This window comes from Pelobates fuscus, chromosome 4 (genome assembly GCF_036172605.1).
Source record: "Pelobates fuscus isolate aPelFus1 chromosome 4, aPelFus1.pri, whole genome shotgun sequence".
Taxonomy (NCBI): domain Eukaryota; kingdom Metazoa; phylum Chordata; class Amphibia; order Anura; family Pelobatidae; genus Pelobates; species Pelobates fuscus.
In genome coordinates this window covers 314,063,378-314,091,261 of record NC_086320.1, presented here as the reverse complement: position 1 = coordinate 314,091,261, position 27,884 = coordinate 314,063,378, and the positions used below count along the sequence as shown (strand labels likewise).

General features: G+C 40.1%; 1 protein-coding gene across 2 annotated transcripts in view; it reads left to right on the top strand.

The window, feature by feature from the left end:
• PLCL2 (phospholipase C like 2) overlaps nucleotides 1-27,884 on the top strand; it is a 204,781-nt gene that overhangs the window by 162,174 nt on the left and 14,723 nt on the right. For both annotated transcript variants that reach the window (XM_063452311.1, XM_063452312.1), the window contains exon 5: nucleotides 6,861-6,936. In XM_063452311.1, coding sequence (XP_063308381.1) covers nucleotides 6,861-6,936 — 76 coding nt within the window. The remainder of the gene's footprint in view (nucleotides 1-6,860; nucleotides 6,937-27,884) is intronic.

The window sequence follows — 27,884 nt, the reverse complement described above, 5'->3', positions numbered from 1 at the left end:
AGTATCCTCTCTTTAGCACTAATATTCCAACTAAGCCATCCAGTCATTTTTCCTCTCTAGTGCTGTCAAACTATGTTCTAAATTTAAAATTGTTTTAGACATATCTTACCTTTAAATGGCAAGACTAACTCTGTGCGCTTAAATATGACTAGTACTGTCTTATACACACTTTCAGACATTTTAACTGTAACTGAACGTGTAATTAACAGTTCTCCCACATACTCTTAAAAGCATAATTGTACTGAGCAATTAACATTTATGTAAAAAAGAGAGATTTAATGATTCTTAAAGGCTTCTTACTTAGTTGTATGAACATACTTCCCTAAGGAAGTGAATAACCTTTTAGACCTACTAATGAAGAGTTCACATTTGAAAATACAACTTTGACATTTCAAGGTTCATGATTTAATTCACTAATGGAAGAAAAAAATAACAATTTCCATTTTCTTACCTAAAATGAAATTAAGAAAGAAATTACATTAAATTGGCTCTATATTGTGTTAACATCTATTGAACTAATTACTCAGAGCTACCAACTGTCCTGATTTCGGTGGGATATGCAGTGTTAATTTTGTCGACTAACAATTTTAGTCGTCCAAAATATGAGATTTAGTCAACTAAAACTGGACTAAAACTAAAACAATTAAGATGACTAAAATATGACAAATAATGGGGTTTTAATTACATTATCATCATTAGATCATTGCATAAACCTTCCACAGCGTCAATGTACCCCATCTTTGGCAGGTCCTACATTACCAGCCTAGTGTTTGCTTCATGAGCTACTTACTTAGGGGAAAAAATCCATCTAGAGTTCTCTGCAGTACAAGGCTAAATAGGGTCCTGGGATGAGGCACCTGTAACAGGGAGGGGTTCAAAGCCTAGGAGTTGGCTGCACTCACCTGAACATGCATAAATAGGGTGCTGCTGGGGGCCAATTTATACAATAAAAAAAGAAAATCCAGCGCACTCCATTATCCCCTAAACAGCAACTTCAGTGCAGACAGATTTCGTGTTTTGTTTTGTTTTGTTTTTTTATTATATTACATTGACGTTGTGGCAGGCTTATGCAATGTATGTTCATATAATATAACTAAACCCCCATTATTTTATGCCTGGATTAGGTGTTTTTAATAAAACTAAAAAAATAACTAAATCTGTCAGCACTGCTGTTGCTGTTTAGGGGATAATGGAGTGCGCTGGATATTCCCTTTTTATTGTATAAATTGGCCCCCAGCAGCACCCTATTTATGCATATTCAGGTGAGTGCAGCCAGACACCTGTGTTCTCATTAAATACGACAAAAACCGAAATGGCTTATTAGTCAAAAGACCATGACTAAAACGAAATTGAAATTTGGCGCCAAAATTAACACTGGAGGCATGGCTGTTGTACACTGTCAAATGCCTTCTCTTTATCCAGTGACAGGACTAAGGAAGACCCCCCAATCTTCCCGCCCACCAGATCAGATCTGCTGCCCTTCTAGTATTCTCAAACAGTTGGTGTACTGTCGTGAATCCAACCTGATCGGGATGGATCAAACACCCCAATATTTTGGTTGATTTTTTTGCATCAGTGTTAATTTAGTGAAATAGGTTTGTAACTGCCCACCTGTTTGTCATCTTTGCCCTCTTAGGGTATAAGAACAATATGTGTTTATTTTATTGATTCCTGTTACTGGCTTCCAGCATTGTCTTCATCTCAGAATTCTCACTTGTATAGAGTCCATTTTGTTGAAATGTCGGACAACATCGTTTACCACTAATTTTCGGATTTCCTCTCATACTCCCCTTAGTTCTATTAGCGTATAAGTGTTGGGATTGGAACAATGAACTTCTAACTTCCATAATGTCACTTGAAACAGCTTTTTTTTTTTTTCTTCTTTTAACTTTTTTCTGTGTGACATCACCGCTATAAAATGGCCTTGTATAACAGCCTTGTGTCCTGCACCAGGTAATGATCTCAACAAGCATAGCGCAAGCGCATCAGTAGATGGAGTTGAGAGGTATGAGTTACTGATGTTAAAGGAACCCTATAGCATTAGGAATGCAAACCTGTAGTAAAAACCTGACAAAAAAAAATCAAAACTCTGAGATGGAATCCTCAAAAATTCAAGATGACTTGGTAATAGTGTTTTTTGGACAACCAAAATGTCATTTAGAACAAGAACAATGTATCTTATTTATACAGACTGATTGATAAACATATCTGGTATAGTTTAAAGACACATTAATGTGAGTATTATTGCTGTAAAGCTCTGTTATACATTCAGACACACCAACAATATTGAGCTCCTAGATAGGAAAGGGTTATTTAAACCCAAACTAGAGACTGTCCCTCCTAAATAGGGACACTTGAGAGGTATGCCTTGATCAGATTAATCTGCTTTGATGGACTCTGAGAGATGCCTCTGAGTTAATTATGCTGTTTTTTTTTTTTAATTTCTTATTCTATCCATCAGTGTAAGTCTAATGTAGTATGTTATCTATTTTTTTTTTTTTTATTTATTTTTTTTTTTTACAAGCCCTGTGAGCCAGGCCATCTGTATGCTGTACTATCAATTTGGGCTGCTTTGATCATGTGGCATTGAGCTGATTTACTTTTTGGGCAAGTAACATTCTCTTGGCAAAAGCATGTCTGCTTGGCTCAATAGTTCGATTCCAGCCCTGGTAATTCCTTAATTTTTTTTGTAACCGAGCTGCTTGTCTTTCCCATCCTCAATTAAAACCAGTATTTAGAGTGTTACATTTCACACTCTGCCTAAAACATGCACATAATATAATACCAGCCTCAGAATTCCTGACCTTACAAGTTTCTCATTGCAAACTATATTGACCCTCATTTCATAAGTTAAAGGTACAGGTATTAACCCACCAAAATGTATGAATTTTTTTCAGCATGTTTTTTTAAATTTGCTATTGTAAGTTGTAAATTACGTTCTCTGCTTTTTTGGTGCTCGTTTGGAATAATTATTGGATTTCCCGGTTATCATGTGAGATCCCAGGTGCTTTCTTGCATTATTTCATGTTAAAAAAAACATTTATTATTAATATTCTTTATTTCTTCAACTTAATTATTTCTAAACACAATGCACAATTGTGCACGTTCTATCTGTATTTGTAAATCATTTTATTTAAATACAATGTGCAGGTCCAGCAAATTAATTAATTGGAGACATTGTATCAGACAAAGGATAGCATTTAATATACATGGTTTATGTATCATCTTAACAAGTTTTATAGGCAGGTTCTTGCAGTTTGCTTACTATATAGCATAGCAGACAATAAAAACAATGTCCATTATTCAAGTGTAGTAGCATGGTGATTCCTTGAGAGCAAGTGTTTTCAGAATGGGTAAATCCCCTCTAAAGCAGAGTGGACCGCGTGTATGATAGTAAGTACTTTGTGATGCTAGAACTTGACTCTAATGAAACAGCTGTCAGAAAGTGGTTGTGGAGAAAGGGAAGACATCGGAGGAAAGGTGTTTTATAACTTGAAAAGAGTGACACGCGGCTTCCTTCGAAAATAGAATGTAAATATGAAAGAAGGGAAGGCTTTCAATAGGAAGAGCGGGAATACTCGAGCAAACAATGAGGTTTTTTTTTTTTTTTATTGTACAGTATGAGCTATCTAGGATCACCGAAATCTTGTGTGTTTTTTGGAAGTATACGCAAACAGTGGAAGAAAAGCTAAAAGGAGAGGAGAGGCTTTCAGTTCCAAGGAGAACCAAAGTTTGCTGTTTGGCCGGCAAGGCTGTGTTTCACTATGTTGTTATTTTATTATACGTTTCTTACTATAATAATGCTACAAGGCCATTTTATATTGAAACTAAGCCTAGGAGCAATGTATTGTCTATAGTAGTACTATAACCACCAAAACTGTACTGACTGGGATGTGGTTGTCCCTTTACCATTCTCTTCATTTCCTGGTGTCCTCACATTGTCCTGCCAACTGCCATGGTCCCAGATATTTATTTTCTCTACCTCCTGGCATATCCCAGAACAGATGAATGTTTCCCTGATATTATATCACTTCCCATTATGAATGGAAGGCATGCATGCATGGATGGGTAGCGGTGTCACTAAGGTAAATGGTCCCCAGTAGTCCTTTTGTATTGGGCAATTCTTTCAACATTTAACCACAATGCAAGCTTATAATATTTATCGTACCAGCTCTCTTTATAAAGAATTTGTTTGCAGTGAAAGAACAGGGTGAACAAATATCTGTGTTTGCAGAGTATATTTTACTATATTTAGGCCACATATCATTTGAGCTTGGATTGCAGCCCATTATCATGCATCAATCCGATATTTTCATGACAGTAAAGGAGGAACTTGGCTTTATAGAGAAGACCAAATTGATTCTTAAATGCAGTAATTGCAGATCAATAAAGCTTTGGTAGCGATAAACGGAATGAATCATTCACAACAGGCTAGAGCAACTTTATTATTGCTTGTTAGAGCTGTAAACTAAAATTTATTGAGGAATTCTGTCATCAAGATTTTGATGCAGGCAATATAACCACATACTATGATTTTATGCAGTTTTACACCAATGTGAAGCAGTGTTACACTGAACAAGATTTATAGACTTTTTAAAGTTTTTTGTACACAATCAAAAAATAAAGCATAGCATATTTTAACCCCTTAAGAACGGAGACAGTTGTCCCAACTTCTGAACCAAAACAAAACCTAGAATTTGTGAAATGTGTTTGTTCCACTGTAATTTAAAGGGATTCTATAGTGTTAGGAACACAAAGTTATATTCCTAACACTATAGTGCCATCTTGTGCCCTCACCCGCACCCCAGTCTGTAAAGGCTTAAAAAAAAAATCCTTTAGCCACCTACCTGATTTCAGGGCCAATGTTCCATGGCACTCGGTTGGCCCTCCGCCTCCTCTAATGTCATCTGACAGGGTGGAGGCTAACTACAGCTGACAGAGAGGAGCCCCAAGTATCAACGGATACTTTGGTCTCCCTGGTGTGATTAGGAATTAGACCCTACTCTCATCAGAACATTAGAACGTTATGGAACCTCCTAATGTTGTTAAGGGATAAAAAGTATATAAAATAGAAAAAAGTAGACATTCTATCATGTGATCTCTTTTTGGTACTTCATGGGTTTGAGTCCAACAGGATAATTTAAATTCAAATTTTAGTCCAAAATAAGGAAAATTGTTCCATACTTACCGTAATTTTCTTTTCCTGATCATTATTCATTGCAGCATTTACTTATGGGTTAGCTCCTCCCCTCACAGCAGAAAGGACAGGAAACAGAACTCTGAAACTGGTATAAATAGATCCTCCCCCTTCCCATCAGGCAGCCTTTGTAACTCGCTTCACAACTCATAGTATATGGGTGGGAACTTAATGCTGCCATGAATAAATTATCAGGAAAAGAAAATTATGGTAAGTATGAAACAATTTTCCTTATTCCTAATCAATCGTGGCAGCATTTACTCATGGGGAATACCCAAGCAGTATATCTAGAGGGAGGGACATAGTTCAAAAACAGCCAATAGTTATAAAAACTATTATTGAGCTGCATAAACCTTAGAAGACTTTAAAAAAGCCAAACAAGTGATCAATAGACTATCGTCATAAAATCTGTTCAGACAAGTTAAATTTACCCTAGAGGCTGCTAGATCAGCAACCCCCTGGCATTCACATGTCTGAAATATCCTGGAGACATATAGAGCCAGATAGGAATTAAGCCCATGATAGGCAAACCTAGTGAAGGAACAAGGCTAGACTAATAAGAAATAAGAAACCCATCTTGTTATGGATAATGAAAAAAAAATTGGAGAACCTCCATGAAACCCAGACACGGTCTAGAAATTATAGATCTATTATGTCAACAATGTATCTATATGAGGAGATTCTGATTGGGCAGGGCTGTGTTTGGCTTGTGCGGTCTCAGTCCGTGATCTGCCTCCTTTACTGTGTCAGCCAATACAATGCTTTTCTATGGGAAAGCATTGTGATTGGTATTGAGCAACAGTTCTGATGATGTCAGCCAAGCAGGTACATCAGGGGCAGAGCCAGCAGCAGCAGACTAGAGTAAAGGTAAGATGTTGCACTATTAAGGAAGGGGACATTTGGGCTAGCTGGTACTATAGGGTCAGGAAATACATGTTTGTGTTTGTGAGCCTATAGTGTTCCTTTAATTTCAGCACATTCTCCTTTCACCTTTCAAACCTTGATAAGAGTTACTAATAGTTTGCCCTGATCCTCTTGCCAATATGTCTATACTTTTCCATAAATAGTGCCTGAATCCCTGCCTAGGACATACCTCCCAACATTTGAAATGGACAAAGCAGGACACTGTAATTTTAGGAGTGTGAGTGGGGGTGTGGCCAGGGGCAAGCTGTTCTGTGACTTCCTAATAGGTTATTTGACTAAAATAGTTAGAACACGAACACTGTATCTTGTTTACACAAACTAATTTCTAAACCTATTTTTTGACACGTTATTATGCGTATTATAGCTGTGGAGCACTTGGGAGGCATGCCCTAGGTGCCAACACTGCTAGTTAGTGCCAGACAGAAGCTCAGTCCTCCTGCAAGTGAGTGGCCCAATAAAATCTTTGATTCCAGACTTATTTTGTTGCTTTGTTGTATTTTCCTTTAATATACCATATACATAAAAAAGTGAAGATCAGCCAGTTTGAATAGACCAAAATGACCCAGTGTTCTGCAGCTTATTTAACACTTTCTAATTCACCTCATTGAATAGAATGCTTTCTAAAACAAACAAAAAATCCTAAAAATACAACATAATGCATTATTGTTTTAGTACACCACCTCTCATTTCTCGTTTCCTAGATTTTCTTTTTAACGCTTATGTAACACTTAATCCACAGATAATCCAGAGCAGCAAGGCTTTAATTGAGAATTCTGATGGCGTGTACGAGAAGATTGTACAATGCCAGAAGACTGGTAAGTGAGAATTTTCATTATTCTTTCCTTTTTAATATTGTACTGTAAAATCTACTTGGATTATTCTAATGCAAAGCAGAGATGGTATAATCAGAGTGCGTGAAAGCATCATTAACATTGCCTTATGCTATTTTTTAATATATTTGTCTAATTCAGTGTTTTGCCCATAAAGGGCACACGTATGTTGGAGTCAGGTGGATTAATCCCTATAGGCTGCGGCTGAAAGCAGTTTGAACAAATAATAGATTTCCCCCTCAAATAATAGATATCCTGCTTTCAGCTCTGCACATTCATTTCATGTTTGTTGCCCTGAGTGTCCAAATGGTTGTGCAGAGCGTAGACATATTTGATAACACATTACAACAAATACTGCTTTAGAGTAGCCTTTGGATGTGCAGCCTGGGCCCCGTACAAGTTTCTTATGATATATTTGATTCTGTTGGAATTTCAATGACTATCTAAAAGTCAGTGTGAGTTTTTGTAATAGAGATTCCATCTTTATGATAAACATAATATGTATGGTCTGATGACAGTGTTGCTTTAATTATATCCCATAATATTAGAGTAATAATCAAGTATTTAATAATTCCTATTTTCAGTGGTCAGATTAAAGGAAGAGGGATATGTTATTGAATAATTGAAAACGAATGTGAATTGCTATATTTATAAAATATATATATATGTGTGTGTATATATATATATGTGTGTATATATATATATATATATATATATAAAACCCAAATCCTGACATTTTATTAATGGTGGCAGGTTGGCCATGGAAATTATATATTACTCTTGCATTCCACAGCTGTGCCGATTCCAGCCATTTATGAAACCTTCAACCTCTTGTTTCACTCATGGAGAACCATTGTGGACCAATTTTGCTTGCCATTTCGAAGCTCTACCACACTGATACTTCTGCTAGAGAAGCATACTATCAAATGCTTTTCTTTGAGAAGCATTTACGGAGTTCAGTGGCATCATGTTTTGTGTGTTTTCTTTTTTTAATCCCTCCCTGCCCTCCCCCCTCCCCCCCCCAAAAAATAAATAAATAAATTGTGGGTCTTTAATGAAGAAACACCTTTAGTGTGACTGTAAGTCTTATTTCTAATAGAAGTGCTATTTAGGTCAAATTTAAACATTACAGTTTCTCTGAAACAGCAATGTTTTAACATTGCCAGACATAAATATTGGGGTCTGTGCACCAACACCACTTCTTTTTTTTTTTTTTTCTTTTCATTCTTTTTTTTTCATTGTGCAGGTGTTACCATCCGTTTGACCATGCCACAACAGCATGTATAAGCGGTTAAGAAACACAGTATTGGTACATATATAGCATGGGAATAACTGCACATTTTTATAGGTTGTTTAACAAGCTTAGGCATGCGATTTCGTCTATACCGCTTAATGACATATAATTGCGTGGAAACACATAATGCGTTTTTGTGACAGGATTGAACAACACATTTTTCTCATGAGTAAATAGGATAATGCTATGTATGCCATGAGCTGGATGAGTATGAGTAGTAGTGAAAGATTGTGTACACTGACACACTTTGATAACCACAAACAAACAAGATTATAATGGATTGTCAACAAAATCATGAACAGGGTTATTAACCACCGGGGCTAGGGACTTGTGAGGCAATATGATGGGCTGAATGTGCATTTCTACAGCTGAAATAGGGTTCTCACGATTAGACAGTGGGTATGTGTACAAAGTCCCGCACTAGCCTTGGTAGCATGTACTTGGAGGCCGGTCCTCCCGACTTCAACCAATGCCACTGGTGTGCTGCAAAGGGCTGTTCAGCGTGCTGCCTGGGGCGTCCTGGTGGGGCCCGTTTTTTTATTGCAGTTTGGTAGCTTGGTGTGGGCTGCAGCTTTGGAACTTGGCTCTCTCTCTAGCTTCTGTGCTAATTAGTATAGCGGTGTAGCATGTTGTAGACAATGGCAGGGAGTGAGACGACCGTTGGCAGTTCTGGCCTTATGCATGCTGCTGCACACAGTGTACTGCAGAGTCCATTGGGTCTATGGTGCTACAAAGAGGGGCACAGCATGTACAGCGAGCTTGAGGTTGGGATCAGCTATCTCCAGCAGTTGGTAAGGCAAGGAGGACTGTATGTGAAGCTTAGTATAGGCCGTGTTGCCGCCATTTTGATGACCAGGCGCATGGTGCACAACGCCAGGTAGGCTTGTTGTTGAGCCATTGCAAGACAGTGATTCTCTCCGGTGGGGACCGGGATAAACCCCCCCGGTCCATGGGGGGGGAAAGCGGGGCCTGCGAGGCGCATCTCAAGGCCGTTGCGTGGCAGCCAGGTGCACAAACAGGACGGCGGACGTCCATCCCACTCCTCACCCCCGTAGTCCGCAGTCCCCAAAGCCTCATATTGCCCACTGGGGGCTCCGAAACTCCCGATCTCAGGGACCGCGATGGCTCCGGCATCTGCCTGGATGCGTTAGACATCTCCTAGTCAACCAGATTACTGTGATGTTTGGGTTTTGTGCCACAGGGGACCAGATTTTGTCAGGAGCCTCTCCGGCCCGCGACCGGTCAGCATGGCGGTCGGGCCCCGCCCCCCAACGCCACTTCTTTTAAATGTGTTAATGATGCCAACAATGCATATATAAACTTTTTCCATTTTAATTACATTGATTAATATTAATAATTGATTTCTATGTTTGTTTGTCTATAGACTAAAAATCACTCAGTAGAGAGTTGCACTCAATGATTTATTTATTGTATTTTCCTTGTCTAGCGAGCTTTGCATAGATTATGAGTCATAATAAGCTCTTTTTGAACAGGGTCCTCCTCAACCTGTTGTTCCTGTAAACATTTTGTAATTGTTTCATTTATTGTTAAATTTCCCCCTTTGTAAACTTGTCAATTGCTAAGAAATAAGTTGACATTATATAAATGCAAATAATAAAAATAAATATATTAGTAAGAGCAAAGCGACAGGCGAACACCAATTGGATATCAAAATTCATCAGTTTCAACCGAATTTAAAAGCACTCTAAAGTTAGCTTGCAAAGCTGCAGGTCTCTTGTCTGAATCCTTCACAAGCCCTCCCTTTGTAACCTCTCCCAGGGCAATTGCCCCTTCCGTTTAAACCCTGTGGTATGGGCAATGCCTGCTTTTTGATTTTAGCTCTACTGATGGGTTGATTGATTGACAGCCAAGGGTTTGTAATAAGGTTATTGATAAAAGTTCCAATTTCTATTGAAATCTGCACTATTTGCAATACGAAAAGGGGGAAAAAAGGACACACTCTTAACACATGAATCACCACAGCAAGCTGAAGTGCTTTTGGAGTCTGCCATCCCTTTTAAGATATTTAAGTCATATTTAAAAAACACAGATTTGTTTTTTTCATGCACATTTGTCCTACCATTCAACTGCCATTTGGTTACATATCAAAATCTATAAGTTTGAGGGGGGCGGAGCCTGGCAGCCATGCCGAGCAGTCGCACACAACATGGGCTCCAAGGCAAAAACCTAAAAAATGCCGAAACAAACGAGACAAAGCCTTTAAAACTGCTCGCACAGCAGCCCCAACCTAAGGGGCACACCAAAGCAACCTTACCAGCCCAAAGTACCAACTGCCAGCAACAGTCTTTTACCGGAGACCGACCCGGGGCCTACGGAAGGCGGCAGCAGGCGACACGAGGGAGGCGGCCGATCCCTCCGCAGCTGCAACTTTCGGGGACTGGGGTCTCCCCGGAGGACTCTACCTCCCCCCCCCCCATGCCGGCGGGGGATATCCCGGCAAACATAAACGACGACCAAGCACCAGGGAATCACCTTGTGAAAAACATGGCGGACACCGCATGCAGCCTCGAGACCGGCACCAGACTGCCCCCGCTAGCGGAAAGGATTGACCGCATTCTGCAGGACTTCTGGGCCAAACTTGCACGCCGGGAACACACTTCTGAGGCTAGGCCGCCCACAAAACGGCCACAAGACATGGCACCAACACTAGAGATCAAGCGGAGGAAGCAAGCGCTTCGGAGAGTGCCACGACGCAAACAGCCTGGCGCCACCAAGGTACGCCATCCTAGGCCACGGCCTAGGCAGAGACAGTCCACCACGCATCACCCACGATACTGGGGAGCTGCTCCCAGCCGGGGACACAAGCACTTCACAGAGAAAGGCTCTTTACTAAGCAGTTGCAAGCCCTCGGACCAGCAGAGTCGCCAGACCCGCAAATTCACTGCCCAACGGAGACTTACCACAACTAGAGACGGCGGATGGCCTCCTGCTTCCTCAAGGGGTCTGAGAGATGACTATCACAGCCGCTCCCAGCATGCTGAACCGCGACACCACGGCATCACGTACCAGACACGGCTACAGCTCATGGTCCTGACTACCCAGCTGCAAGTACCCTGTGACAGTACAATTAGGGCCACACTACGAGCCTCTAGACGGGGTATAGGCTGACCAACATGGACTGCTGGGAGGCTTCATCTTCTGCATCACACTGCAGGGACAGATCACATGGCACACAGCCACTATTTCTTTCTCTTATGTTATTCTTTTCGTTATTCCACTGCTATAATATGTTGATCTGCGGTCTCCTAATTATTCCCACAACGTTTTAACACTATAGGCATAAGTTTAAATTAACTTTTTATTTTCTCACCAGTTGTTCACTCTGACAATGTTAATATCTGCCTAACTAACATGCCTTGATTACACTGTCACAGAGGCCCACAGCAACCTGTTATGAGCCCCCTGTACCCTAACAGCAGAGTCTAAGCTAACGTATTAGTCCTATCATTTAAAGGAGCTCTGCGCTAACATCTCGTGTTACTTTTGGGCCACAGGCAACCATAACTGTAAGCGCCCCACCAGGGTTCGGCACGGCGCAATCTCACTGGAGATACCTACCTTAACTTTACCTATTAAGTCTGCACCTACGCCATGGGACAGCCGTATAGGAAAATCCCTCACATTCTGTAACACCCCAGCAGGGCGTCGGATAATCCCGGCAAGGAACGGACGAACCTAACACTGCAAGTCATGTGGACGCAGGGCCGGCCTTAGGCATTTAGACGCCCTGTGCGAAAAATCTTCACAGCGCCCCCTCCCCCCCCCCCCCCCGTCATCCATGTATGCTGTAATGTTTGTGTTGTCTGTGTATGTGATAGTAGGTGTGATGACTGTGTGTGATATGTATGCTATGTGTGATATTTGTAATGGGTGTATTAACAGTGTGTGATATGCGTGTATTGGTTGTATGTGACACACACACACACACAGAGTCAGACGGCCATACACACACACAGGAAGACATCCACACACACACACACACAGGCAGACAGTCATACACACACACACAGACACACAAAGGCAGACAGTCTCACACACACACACAGACAGTAATACACACAGACACACACAGAGGCATGCACACAGACGCACACAGAGGCAGACAGTCATACACACACACACACACACACACACAGGCAGACAGTCATACACACAGACACACAGAGGCAGACAGCCATACACACAGAGGCAGACAGCCATACACACAGGCAGTCATACACACAATCACACACACAGAGGCAGACAGTAATACACACAGACACACACACAGAGGCAGACAGTAATACACACAGACACACAGTGGCAGACAGTCATACACACACACACACACACACAGGCAGACAGTCTCACACACACACACAGACACACACACACAGGCAGACAGTCAGTCATACACACAGACACAGACAGTAATACACACAGACACACACAGAGGCAGACAGTCATACACACAGACAGTAATACACACAGGCAGAGAGTCATACACACACAGAGACAGTAATACACACACACAGGCAGAGAGTCACACTCACCTGACAATCCCACAGTTACCTGTGGAGTTCATTGTGGAGGCAGTGCAGCTCCTGGTGACTGTTTGGTGGGGAAGCAGGGACTCCTTCCTGCTTCCCCTGCAGCAGTTTTCCGGCGCTATTAGCTCCGCCCCCGCCGCACGGTAAGCTCCGCCCCAGCTGCAAATTTAAAAAAAAAAAAAAAAAAAAAATTTTTTTTTTTTTTTTTTTTTTTTAAATCCTGTGCGGCCGCACGGCGCCCCCTGCTCCATGGCGCCCTGTGCGGCCGCACAGCTCGCACACCCCTAAGGCCGGCCCTGTGTGGACGGCAAGGTTCCCTAACGTTTTTACCTTTTCCTGTAGCCTCATTTAAGTTGATTTAGCAAAGTTATAAATCGTAGCATATTGGAGGCAATCAACATGCCGGGCAAGAGTAGCCTTACTGGGACCTCAGGGTAGGCTGGAAACGTGACGGCGCCCTAAGCGCACTCAATTCTCCCAACCCTATTAAATTTTTAACCCCAGCTATCCGGTTCACCTGTCCTGCGAGCTTCTACCAAACTAGAAACAAGGCCCACAAGCACTTAAAGCCAGTTTAACCCTACCGGTACAAGCTACCCTACCTCTCAAACTGGTGACACAATCTATACAGTTAAACACCCAAGCTCTACAACATGATATCCACAGTCTCATGCACAACCCATAAGTGTGTTTTCTCAATTTATTTCTCATGTTTAGCCTAAGTTATTTAAGCATGTTCCTAGTTTTAAAAGCAAAGTTTAAATTCTTGTAATCTATAGAAACGCATCTCACAAATGCCGATGTACACATTCTATATGCAACACACATGCGAATACATCCTGTCTTATATACAAAAATCGTGCAACTGAATATTGTCATGACTGTGTCTGCATCATTGAGCCTGTGTCTGCTGTCGTGGCACCACAGGCCTGTTTGTAATTCTTATTGCACCAAAAATAAAGAATTTAAAAAAAAAAAAAAAAAAATCTATAAGTTTACTAATTTAACGGCAAACTGTAACCAAATTGCATTTGAATTCTATTAATATGTTTGATCTCATTTGTTTAATACAGACCAGAACAACTTAAGCGTAAATCTTAACGCTACAATGAGATCTAATGGAAAATAATTAATAGTGAAAATAATGAATCTATTTAAAATCTGGAATTTAGTGAATAAACCGTTTTTTAGACCATTAGTGTAGACAAGTGAGGAAATACCTTTTACCTCTGCTGGCCAAGCCATGTAAAGAGTGGATCCATTTTTAATTATATAAATGATTTGCAATCATCGAATATTCCAAGTACCACAATGAAGTGTAAAGTGGTTATGGTGCAAATACCTTGTATGTGTCAGTATGAAACTGATGCTCTCAGCCAATGAATTGCATCCAGCTCTGCAGAAGTTAGATGCCATTTAACAGGCGTTACAGGAGGCTTGGCGCCTAGCAGGACCCAGATAAGAGGCAAATAATTGCAGAAAAGTTTTGCCCACTTGCCAGGGAATGACACCAGAGTACTTTTGGCATTATAACCAATACAGCAGTCTGTAGTGTTGGTTATTATGCTAAGAGTAACAATTTTAGTTAGGCTCCAATGTATAAATAAGGACCCCTTGCAAAAAACATTGCACATTGGTGATATTTTTAGCGAGTGATTACAAACTGTCTATTTGCATGCTCAGTCTACAATTAAATATGTGAGGACATTACACTGCTAAGCTTGCAAAAGCGAGTAACTTATTCTATGCTGACACAGTTCATTTCATATAGAATAGGCCTAATAGGAAAATGAAATTAATTGGAATGAACTGCACTGTCTAATGTGACATTAGAGTGAAACTGTAATAAAAGGGTAATAATCCAGCCTCTAATTCCAAACAATGCCTACATTGCTCAAAGCCATTTATAAATGATATAGAAGTATTTATACCGGTTTGTTTATATAGTGCATCAATATCGTAGCTAAGCCTTCTACGTTCCTCTATTAATCTGACTTTTTAGTGACACCGTTATCTCTGGCCCCTAGAATCTTGCAAAAATTAGTACAAAACAAAGGCAAGCTCGTTTGTTCGAAAGTGATTTTCTGTTAAAATTTAGCAATGTTTCTTCACTGTATGCATGTGTAGTTTATTGATTCTCTGAAAGCTGTGGTTTTGTCTTAAAATGTAAACTGAGAAGTGATGAGTGATTAGAGCCAAAATGAATATGCCGTTGGGAGCCATAACATTGCATTGAAACGAGCTTTGAGAATAATTGAAGTCACTTTAGCTGATTGATGAGGGATAATAAAGATTACAGTGATAAATTACACATTCAAATCAAATATTGGAACAACAGAACATTGTTAAATTGTACGACAAGGGGCACAATAATCACATGATTACTTCCCTAAAGGATCTGTGTATTTACTGTTCATTTAGAGGGGGAACAGTCTAAAAACACTCTGGAAAGGTATTTTTCATGGGGATCTTCAGAACCTATCTGGACACGTTCTCCCATTGAAACCGCAAATCTTCATTGTAGACATACTACCTGCTTCTCTTATGCAATCAGAAAGAACAATTATCATGCGAGTACTGGTAATGGCTAGATACAGTGTAGCTGGTGCGTGGAAATCTATAAATTCCTCACCAAAAGCTTTGATTGGCAATCAATAAAATATGCAAATAGGTGACACTGGAACAGCAGCAACACTGATGTCTGGTCCATGCGTCAAGCTTCAACTATTAAATGTGTGTTTGACGGTTTGTTGTTGCAAACCGCTTTGTGCCCTCTACATGCATATCCTCTGTACTAGGTGTGTGAAAATTAGTGAATGTTTCATGTCACAATGCATTTTGGTTTGCACAGGGTTTTGTTTTTTTTTTTTTTTGATCTGGTCCAAAGACACACATATGTTTGAAATGTATGGTTGCCAGTAAACATAAGAGAAAAAATTCCATCGATATTGAGGAAGTGCTTACCAAATAAATTATTATTTTTTTTTTAAAAAAAAGCTAGACTTGGAAAAACAACTTGAGTAACAGAACTATTCCCCAAACATTTTATTTGTAAAATCAAAATATTAATGACTAAAAAAATAATAATAATAATTACCTCTGCGTTCAGCTGTAATTACAGTCCTTTTTAAATAGATTAATAAAGTTCATTATAATTTTCATTGACAAACTGTGTTATATAGCCGTATTAGGGGATTGGTTTACATGCCATGCACTCCTAGATACAAAAGGCATAAGGGGTACTAATATCTTTAAGTGGCGACTGGCAAGGGCTTTATTGAATAAAATAGCAATACCGCTCATATAAAATTGTGTGGTAGAGCAATTCCCACACATCCATGTACAGCATATGATCTACAATAACCCCTATCCCTGCTCTAGCACTCTACTGGGTGACAACACTGTTATTTGTGCCATCATACAGACTACAGACATCATTGCTCACTCCTATATTCCCACACTTCATCAAGCAGGGAAAATAGGTGTACAGTAAAGCCTCTTTTCTTGGTTTTGAAATGGAAAATCATGCCAAAAGCCCTGAGGCTGAGGGTGTCCTAAACACGCTGTATTTTTGTCTGGATTACTAATTGATGCAGCACGCAGAATTGTGTCACACCTGGGACTAAAGATAACGTCTAACCGGACCTTAGAATGGCTGGACTTAACGTATCCAAGAATAGTCAGAATACTTGCAGAGGTCAGGGATACAGAATCAGACACAACGATGAGAAAAAGACAAAAGTGGGCGTGTCTTGGCCACCATCTTAGATGGCCACGTTTTAGAGAGGCTCCTGGACAAGGGGGGCAATTTCGTTCAAAAAGTGCAACTTTAACTACAATGAAAACATTTTACTTTTGAGAACTAATAGCTAATATCTATCTGAATATGGAGAAACAAAAAAAAAAACGAAAAATCCGTACCTGCAATAAAGAAATCGGGAGCAGGAGCTGCTGGGGTGAGTAAGGGTGCCCAGGCTCACTCCCCTGCCTCAAAATCCGGCTCGCGGCTGGTTTCGCCGCTTAAAATATCGTTGGTGGCGTCGGGGAAATCCCTCCCCACCTCCCTCCCGGTCTCCCATGCCAAATCTTATGCCTGTGCGGTCGCGTCCCGCTCGCAGCATCCAGAGAGCGGCGGGACCGCGGCCGCACTAGCCGACACCTCTGTGTGCGGCTCAGAGTGCTCCGAGCACTCAGCATGCTCGGAGCACAAAGCTGTGTCTCCCGCGAGCGGCAAGGACCACCCAGCAAGCCGCTCGCGGTCTCAGCATAGAGCAGCCCGGTCACTCACTTACAAAAGTGACCGGGCTGCAAGTAAAGGGGAGGGTAGTGTGAGGTCTCGCTCCCCATCGGGATCCTCGGCCTCCAGGTTGTCGGTCCCGGTGGGGGGGGGGGCTCTGCTATCCGACCCAAAATTCTTAAAGGGACAGTAAGGGCTATGGAAAGCCCAGAGGACCAAAATATGGAACTAGGAGCTGAAATGCTCCAAACAAGTACTTTCTCTGCACTACCACAGAGAAAAGGTCATGATGCCACAACAAAGATGGCTGCCAGACCAGACATTACATATTCCACTCCCAAGATGGCCACTGCCACCTCCAATATGGCTACCACCACATTTATAGCTGCGACTTACAATCCGAATATGCCACCTGAACTGGCAGATGATCTGCCACCATCAGCTGGCATGATAATACAACTCATTAAAGATTTGAGAGTCGATCTGAAAAACGACTTTAAGAAAGACTTTGACACTTTATATGGAGCCATGGAGGGCATTAATCAGCGGACGGAAATAATAGAGAATAGATTGCACTCTCAAGAGCAATCTCACCTGGATTTGGTTGAAACTGTAAAATAGCTTCAGAAGCAAGTACACCAACAAGCGGAAAAGTTAGCGGACGCCGAGGATAGAAGTAGGCGTAATAACCTAAGGATCAGGGGGATCCCTGAAAATATAGACTCTCTGGAATTACAAAGTTATTTCCAGGCAATGGTGAAGTCAGCTCTACCAACTGCTAAAAATACGGATCTGCTACTGGACTGCATCTATAGATTGCCTAAACCCGGTAATGCGCCTGCGGCTGCACCCAAAGATGTGATAGTGAGATTTCACTATTACCACATTAAAGAGGAATTTCTGGGTGCAGTACGCACGTCAGGTCTCACGGGGGACTACAGCGGTATGAAGGTCTTCCAAGACTTCTCTGCCCAAACAATGAGGCGACGCAGAGAATTTCAACTTTTTACCGCGGATCTAAGACGAAGAGGGATAAGATATAGATGGGGATTCCCGGTTAAAGTCCTTTTCCGCATGGATGGCAGGAATTTCATAATCACGTCGCCTGAGGAAGGAATGGACCTCATCCAATCCATGAATAGAAGTCAGGTATCGCCTCATAGACTCTCGCCATCTACTCCTCTGCAGGCCAGCAAGAGAAGCAAATCTGACACTTCCTGAGTTTCCAGTTTATAGAGCTACAGTCTTCATTTTCCACGGTCGTAAATCGTTCGACACTTCAAGTTTAGATGTTCTTCCTATCTTCACTAAGGAATTTTATTTACTTTTTTTTTATATACGTTTATTTTCATGATTTTTTTTTTTCTATCTCGATTTTTATGGCTTGGTTCCGAGAAAACTTTATCTCTGTAACAGACTATTGAGTCCTGCTCCAGTCTGGAGATTTAACGGGATTACTTTGAAATTTGACTTGTTTCTCCTCGTTATGACTGTCCTTAGAGTTTGCACACCAATGATTATTTGATATGCAACTTAACAGTTTATTTCAGAAATCGATTTGACCACTTAAGTATTTCCAAATTTTCACAATCAATATTATTTTGTGGTTTTTTTTTTATTATTATTTTTATTTTTTTGGTGTGGTTTTTTTTATTTATATTGCTCCCCTTGTACCCAGCAGCCTTCTCTCCCCCCAACCTGGGCCTAATACCCTGAGATGGAGAAACTTTTTTTGCTCTCCCTCATGGCCCTTTTTCAATGTTTGTTATTTCCCCTCATAGGGGTATATACCCAAGTTTTTTGTACCCCGTTGATATTTTTATTTTTCTGTTTTCTTTGACCATCCATCCTTTAAAATTTGGTAGAAATGTTTCCAGATCACGAATCACAGAAATGCCTCATACAAAAATGCATATTATGTGGCATCAGCGACTTGCACAAATCTGTTTATTTATTCCTGTACACACATGTACACAACTAGAGTTTGTTGTGACAGTATTGTTGGATGTTTCTTTATTGGAAGGCGGTTGTTCGGACTCTCACAAAGTTGAATGTTCTTTTACTCTTTATCAAGCATTGCTGTTCCATAAATTATGGTTTTAAAATATATGTCATTTAATGTGAGAGGCCTGAACACCGCCCACAAAAGACGCTTGCTATTTAAAGAAGCAAAATCCAACAAGTCAGATGTCATCTGTGTACAGGAAACGCATTTTAAAAATTATAAAAAACATAAGATTATGTCAAAGCTTTTCCCAGTCCAATATCATAGCACTTATAAATCCAAGTCTAGAGGTGCATCGATCTTCTTCCACAGGAATGTAGCATGTTCAACGAACAAAGTAATGACGGATGATGACGGGAGGTATTTAATATGGATAGGTTCACTTAACACTATTGAATATACTATAGTGAACATGTATTTTCCCAACACCGGTCAGTTGCAGTTCTTTAGGAAATTGATGGACTTAGTGAATGAGAATGTGAGAGGCAGCTTGGTAATGTGTGGCGATACGAATTTTGTTATGGACGGTGAATTGGATAACGCTAGGGAAGACAGTGATCGACAACATAGAGGGGACAGCGACAGATTAGCAAACAAATGTTCCAGATACATGATTGAATGTGGATTATATGATTCCTGGAGACTGATGCATGAGAATGAAAGAGATTTTACGTATTATTTTGTATCTAAAAATATGTATTCCAGGCTGGATAGGTTTATGGTCCAGAGCGCTTTAATTCCGCACATCTTGAAATCGGATATCTTAGACATTAACTGGTCTGACCATGCTCCAATCATAATGCATATTGACGAAATTGTTTCTTCAGCCCCGAATAGAACCTGGAAATTAGGCGATTATTTATTAAATGATGTTGTGAACAGATCATTGACGGAGAAAGCCTTGAGCGATTATTTTTTTGAAAATGCCTCACCCGAGGTTCCTGGTGAGGTGTCTTGGAATGCGCATAAGGCTGTGTTAAGAGGTCATTTTATTTCTAGAGCGTCTCACCTGAAGAAACTTAATAGCAATAATTTAAGAACATTGGAAAAAGAACTGTACAATTTGAACCAGGCTAATAAATTTGGCCCCTCATCTTCCCTATCAGCAATGATAGGAGAAATTAAGACTAAAATTAACAAAATTAATTTAGATCGTACATCTCTTATGGTGAGACGTCTCAGGAAAACATTTTACTTAAAAGGCAACATGGCCTCTACTCTTTTGGCATCTAAACTCCGGCAAGTAAATGCACAATCAAAAATAGCGTATTTACTTGATGATCAGGGGCGAAAAGTGTTTCATCCTACTAAAATCAGTGACATGTTTGCAGAGTATTATAGTAAACTTTATAATTTAGAATGTGATTCGAACCTTACCCAGCCTTCTGTAACGACCATTGATAAATTTTTAGACAGAGTGACATTGCCTCGGCTGTCTCCAGGACACTTAGAAAGCTTAGGATGTGAAATATCAGCAAAAGAGATAGCTGAGGCGATCAAACTTATGCCATCCGGAAAAGCCCCTGGTCCCGATGGATTCACTATTTTATATTATAAAACTTTTCAAGAAATTTTAATTCCCCACATGACCAAATTATTCAACTCCTATAAGTCCGGGGGAACGATGCCAGAGGAGTCCTTGTGCGCACGAATAGTCACCTTGCCAAAACCGGGAAAAACTCCTGATAGATGCCACAATTTTAGACCCATTTCTCTAATCAATAATGACTCAAAGATTTATTCTAAAGTTCTCGCAAATAGATTAACCAAATTAATCCCATTGCTAATAAACAAGGATCAAGTGGGTTTTGTAAAAGATAGACAGGCGCCCGACGGGACTAGAAGATTCATAAACTTGATTCAGCACATAAATATGACCAAAACGCCTTCATTGCTTCTATCTCTAGACGCAGAGAAGGCGTTTGACAGGATACATTGGGGATATTTATGGAGAACGTTAGAAAGATTCAACATACCATCATCCTTTATCACAGCAATTAAGGCGCTATATTGTGCACCTTCCGCCCATGTCTCAGCTTCCGGTTTCACATCCAAAACGTTTTCTCTAACCAATGGGACGAGACAGGGGTGCCCTTTATCTCCAATTTTATTTGTTCTAGCAATAGAACCCCTGGCTGAATTAATTAGAACAACCCCACAAATTGCAGGAATTGTTGTTAAAGAATCCGCACACAAAATTGGCTTGTTTGCAGACGATATAATTCTAGCTGTCAAAAACCCAAAAGAATCTTTGAGCCACCTCAAAGACATTTTAACTCAATTTGGCGAGATATCGTACTACAAATTAAACGAGTCTAAGTCTCAGGCCCTTCCATTTCATTTAAAAAATTCGGAAACCATTGCCCTTAAGAAATTATATCTATTTGATTGGAGAGCTGACTATATGGAGTATCTTGGCATTAATTTATGCAAAAATTTGGTAAATATGCATAATCACAACTTGAGGAAAGCATGGTCGGACCTACAAAAGGAGATGGAAAGATGGGGCGGAATGGAACTTTCATGGCTGGGGAGGGTCGCATCTGTTAAAATGACGATACTACCAAAAATTCTATATTTCTTTAAGACCATCCCTTTATCCATCCCATTATCATTTTTTAATAAAGTTCACTCGACAATGATGAAGTTCATCTGGGGGAACAAGCCTGCTCGAGTGAAGCTCACTTCCTTGCAGCACCACAAATCGAATGGCGGTATCGGTGTTCCCGATATCCGCAAATATTATTTCGCCACTAACGCTGCAGTGGCTGTGAGCTTTAATAATCAGGTTGATAAACCCAGATGAATGGAAATAGAAGAATCAAAAATTTTACCGGTTAGATTGTCAGAATTACCTTGGTTAAATCCTAAGAAAAGACCTGGAATTACAAAGTTATTTTTATCTACCAAGACTACACTTAAGGCCTGGGATATTGTTTTTAAAAATGATCATTCTCCCAGCCTTTATAGAGCAATGCCAATTGAGCTATTGAAGGATTATATTCCATCTTTAAAGACAGAACTGTTGAAGGAATGCTCTATAACTAATCTTGACAATTTTTTTCACGGCAATGCTATTCTTTCTTTGGAAAAATTGAAACTTAAATATGGATTAACGAATGTATGTGAATTGGATTGTATGTTAATCATTGACAAATTGAAAGAACTATATAAGGTACCTGAAACAGATAAAAATTATAAAACGCTTGACATGTCTCCATTGGAGAAAGCTTTTTTATGCAGCCCCACTAGTATGATATCTTTATGCTACTCGTTTTATAACGCCAAGCCCCTAGTAAAATTAAAACATATGTTGTCATGGGAGACGGAGTTGGGTGCCCAGTACGATCTAGAAGCATGGTTCGTTTTTTTTAAAGCTTTAAAAGGTATTTCGTATTGCACCGACCACTTTGAAAATCATTACAAAATTTTATATCGCTGGTACCTGGCCCCGTCTAGACTGCACAACATGAACAATATGTATTCTGACCGGTGTTGGAGAGATTGTGGGGGTGTGGGCAATATGGCCCATATTTGGTGGTTCTGTCCTAAATTAACTAAATATTGGAAATTGATTCACGACCTAATTATTAAAGTGGACAGAACCATTAGCATTTTAACCTCGGAACTAGCCTTATTCAAAAAACTCCCGGAGTCCATTAATAGATCGGACAAAATAATCATAGGTCACATTTTGATCGCTGCTACATCCTGTTTACCTAGACATTGGAAGTCCCAAGATGTGCCATCTCTCAGGGAAGTTTTTAATTTGATTCTAGAAAACAAGGCACACGAATTATCACATAGAGCTAATATGCGTGGTTTCCCAATATTAAAATACAATTGGGATAAGTGGGAAGAAAAAATCAAAGCAGCATATGGTCTTTGACATATTTATTATTAAAGTGCATTGATGTAAAACATATTATTATTTTCTATTTATTTTTTTGCCATATACACTGTTATGCCTATTGTAATACTGGATGGTTATTCTTTTCCATTTCCAAGTTCCCCTTCCCTTCCTACCCCCAATACAATGTTCATATTCTTGTTGTTATACAAATATGTAAAACTTTAATAAAAATTATTTGAAAAGAAAAAGACAAAAGTCAAAGGTACCAGAAATCAGGGAAGTCAGAACGAAGTCAAATACCAAAATATCAAGATCAGGAACGAACTCTCGGATTCCCATCAGGCAGAAACCACGACGGGCAATGAGAGAATGTAAAAATATGTTTAAATAGCCCTCCTGTTTATCCGATTGCCTTTGACCCCAAAACGTGCATGCACGTGACGTCACAGGAATGCCGACGTCGTCATCAACGTGGATGGCCATAGGGCTATAAAGTGGCATAGATCTGCAGCGGCCAGCGGCCCTAGACATGCTGGGTTTATCAGGTATCCGGGTGCACGGCTGTAGATGGGCACAACTATTCCTGTCAGGATGGTAAATACCATTAAAAACATTTCTATGAGCGGATGAATTTGTTACAATTTTCTCAGAGACAGTCTGTGAACATTTTATAAATTAGCCTGATGGAGTCTTGGGTTCAAAGTGAATTCAAAATGTAGGCCATAGTAGCCAAACTAAAATCAGCAACACCATGAATAATGTTTATTTCCAATTTGTCTACTGTGGCCTAACATTTAATATTTCACTTTTTAGTGAATAACCCAGACAGGCATATAATATCTTCTGGACCCATCCTCTAAACAAATTATTAATGGTAGGGTATTGTTTTGTTTTGTCAATCGAAACCCCCATTTGTTCTTGGTCCTTATGTAGTAAATGAGTCACAACCTGACTTGTGCCATGTTTGTGAATATCTAGTTTAGTAGCGAAGAGAACTATAACCAGATTAATTATTGTTGGAACTATTCCTGTCTGTCTGGAAAGGTGAAAATTACATTATATGCCCTGAAAATATGTGCAGATTGACAACGCTGTGCTAAAGTGCTAATTGGGTTTTCTTATTAAAGTACAGATAACTGCAGAGTTATCTGTACTTTAATAAGAAAATAATTGATTTGAGATAATATTTTTTTTTTTAAAGTTTCTAAATCTCTGTAAATTATTAACTATATATATATGTATTGCTAAAATGTTCAATTCGGGTTTGTAAAGCTAAGGTGTAGCACTCCATATTTAACATTCAGCATTATTGGATATTCTACAACATCTGGAGCCCTACCGTTCTCATGGCTTACACACTCAAATCACATCTTGGCATTCAGTAAAATGGGAACAGTATACAAGTCGGAGGGGAATTGTAACGTTTAGGGCAATACAGCTGTATTGAAGAGTTTCTCCAGTCTGGTAATTTGGCCTAAACCTTGAAATGTCCTTCTAAGTTCTCCAGAGTTCCCAGTTTAAATAAAGAGACTCTTTAGTTCGCTAAAGCACTTCTCATTGCTAAAGTGGGGGTTTACTGCATGTCCCTGCAAGATTATTATTATTATTTTTTTTTTTTAAAGTACAAGACAAATAGACTCTTTTGTAAATCCCATTTTGAACACCTGTAAAGCAGATACCTTGGAGGGTTATTGCCTATAGTTCAAAGCAGGCGTGAATGCTTCTCAATGAGAAGCATTGTCTGTGTGTCCCAGTGCTTCTTTATGTAAAGCAGCTGATTAGATACAAGTCATCCGGTATAATGACATCACAATAGGTAAATTGGAGCTGCAGTGAGGAGACTCTTCCAGAGCTGGAATGAATTTAATTGATTTAAACCATTTCAGTGCTAAGATTAAGGGGGCAGTCATCTAAACCGTTTAAAGCAGCACCCCACTTTTATTTGGAGTGTTCCCTTAATACACACAAACTGTATTTAGTTTACTGTTGCTTTGGAGTTAAATCACAGACATATGGATTGACTCATGATTGAAACTTTGCCTTTACTTCTGTTATCTAAAATTGTAGGGGGTCAAAGTGATTGGCAGCTGTGGGGGATGGTTTAATAAAAAGCAAATCATAAGTAGATGACCATGATCACTAAATCAATATTTACATACCTTTCCTAATATTGATCAGCCAAGTTTAATAAACAATACTTTAAAGGGTTACTATGAGCACCATGACCACTTCAGTGATTTTAAGTGGTCTTGGTGCTTGATGTCTGTGTGTATAAGTACAATATAAAGATTAGAAGCTGTTTGGGTAGCCGATAAAATAGAAAAGTACACACTGTGTGGTTGCTATTGCATTTCTGAGTAGCTAGCAGAACACAAATTAGAATCTCGGTGTGCTTGTAAACCCAGTAGATCTCTGCACAGCGGGCTCTCATTTGATCCCCAGCAGCAGTGCTCAGAAGCTGTGCGTAAATTGCGAAGGGGTAGGGGTCAGGCAAAAACAGACTTCGACACTAGAATTCTGAACACACAGAAGTGAAAAGGAAAAGAAAAAAGCTCCGATTGACATTATGTGCAGCAGTTCTGAAATGTCTGTCGGTTAGCATTGGTTTCATAGCTTATAAAGTTAGCTGCATTATTAATTCTGGCAGCAAGAGGGATTCAAAAGTGTAGAAAGGCAAATTACATAAATATGTTAATGGAATTTAATTCCACTGAATGTGTCCAATAATCTACTCTTGGGGGCATGTGGTATGTTTAAAAGGGCTTCAGCATTTGTAGTGACTTTTCTCTGGTGGTTTTTGAGCTGTGACACATAGCCTAAATTGGGAAAGTCCTGCAGGATCCAAATCCTTTGGCAATTATAAGGAGTGGAGACGAGACTGTGATGCTGGCCACTGTTCTAATTATATCACATGACATGTGCTGGAACAGAGAGCAATCTTGTTGTGTTGCAGGTTACTGCTGCTATCGTCTGTATAATTATTAATATGGCAACTTGCAGTAAAAAAAAAAAAAAAAATTCTTCTTCGACCTTTGACACCTGTACACATTATCAGCGCTAGATATGCTTACAACACGTAAAGAATTATTCACTAAACACCAGATTTTGTCCGTTGAAAATAGGTGAATTCCAACTGTGATTATTATGGCAATGTTTATGAAAGCCTAATATGGTCAGAATTCGGTCAGCCGAGCGAATCTGTATCAGTCGCCCAGATGCATTCGATGTCCGGATTCAAATCTGTACTACCTTATCTGAATCCTACACAAAGTATAGGATTCGGAAGATTCACAAAGCACCAGTTGCAATAAAATTCCGAACCCAATACATCCAACACAATGCATGTTTGCAAATTATCGCTCACCTGTTTGTTTTTGCAAGTGAATGGTCATTTTAGATACTATTTACCCAATGGCAGTGCCATCAGTGGCACAAAGGTTAATTAAGTGGCAGCTAACCAGCCATCATATTAAAAAAGAAAAAAAAAAATTGTACATAAAAATCATATGGGGCGCAATAAGACCCTCATAAGGGAGGTTAAAATCCTGACAATAGGTGGAAACAAATAGCTAGGATTAATTTCTTTCTAGGTGCAAACGTGTATTCCCATTTCACTTGAATACATATGTTAATATTACATAGGCTGGGAAATATTTCCACACAATGTAATAGCTCATATAGTGTGGGAAAGCCTTTATAGGCTCAATCTGAGTTGAGCCATCACAATTTTGAACTTATTTTTGTTTAAGCTAATCATTTTTTTTTTTTTAATTTAATTAGTTGCATCATCAAGTATGGTTTTAAATATATTTAATATAACTTATTTTAATGTAAGACTGATGTTAATTGCATATATATATATATATATATTTTTTTACAGGTATTACTTTTATTGTCCGTGCCCCCCCCCCCCCCCCCCCACCCCTCCCTCACACACACACTATTAGGGTGAGTGGTTAGATAGGGTTATTTAATTTTAATGGGGGTGCCCATGGTGTTGGGAATGCCTAGCCACCTGGAGGAGGCAAGCCACTATTCAGAGGGGGTGGATAATGGTATGTCCACTCTTTTATTGAATAAATATTCAGAGTCCCCACCATCCACCAGAGGGAGGACACTAGATCTTTACCCTATATATTACAGTTGGGCCATCACCTGCTCCAGTGGGTGGGGGACACTAGGTGCCCCTCCTTTATAATATAAATCGCTCCCAACCCACTGACACTGATATTTTACTAAATAGCCCCCACTAGCTGGCCACAGGTAGGGGCAGAGGGTGGACTGATCTGTCTACCCTTTTATAATGTTTTTTAAAGGTGCTTCCTTCAATGCCCACGGACTATATCCCTATTCCCCCTGTTATATAACAGGCCCCATTCCTATGGGGTGTGGCCTTTTTACCAACTGGGCAGCAATGGATCAGAGATTTTTTTTTAAATCCAGGCACAGATTTTAAACATTTAGGTCTGGATTTTAACTGTCCATAGCGTGGATGTTATAGTCCAAATATCCACATATGCAACTAGATGGTTTTGCCCCATTTGGTAGGAGGCTATTAGTACTAGAATAAATGATCTTGGTAAAATCACCATTATTGGGGGGAGGGGCTTGTCACCGGAGTGGACGCCATTGCTCTGAGCTCCGACACCGTGCTACACAATCTGCCGAAATCCAAGAACATCCTGCTCAATCACTGGCTAAAAAGGACTCGGTCAGCTGCAGCATTACCTGCCACACCCGGAAATGCCCTTCTTTTCCACTCCGGGCACAAAAACCCAAACCCGAGGCTCTAAGGCCTACCGCGTGGGCGGACTGCCGCGGGAACTTACTGAAAGACCCGAAAGGTGGAACACACATGAGCACCCAGGTCTTTGTGAGGAAGGTGAGATGGGGCGCAGGACACAAAAACAGCCCATACAAACCCGAAATTGCAACAGGACATCGGCCACATGCTGATAGCTCCCCCCTCACAACAGGCCCTGCCACCACGCTCG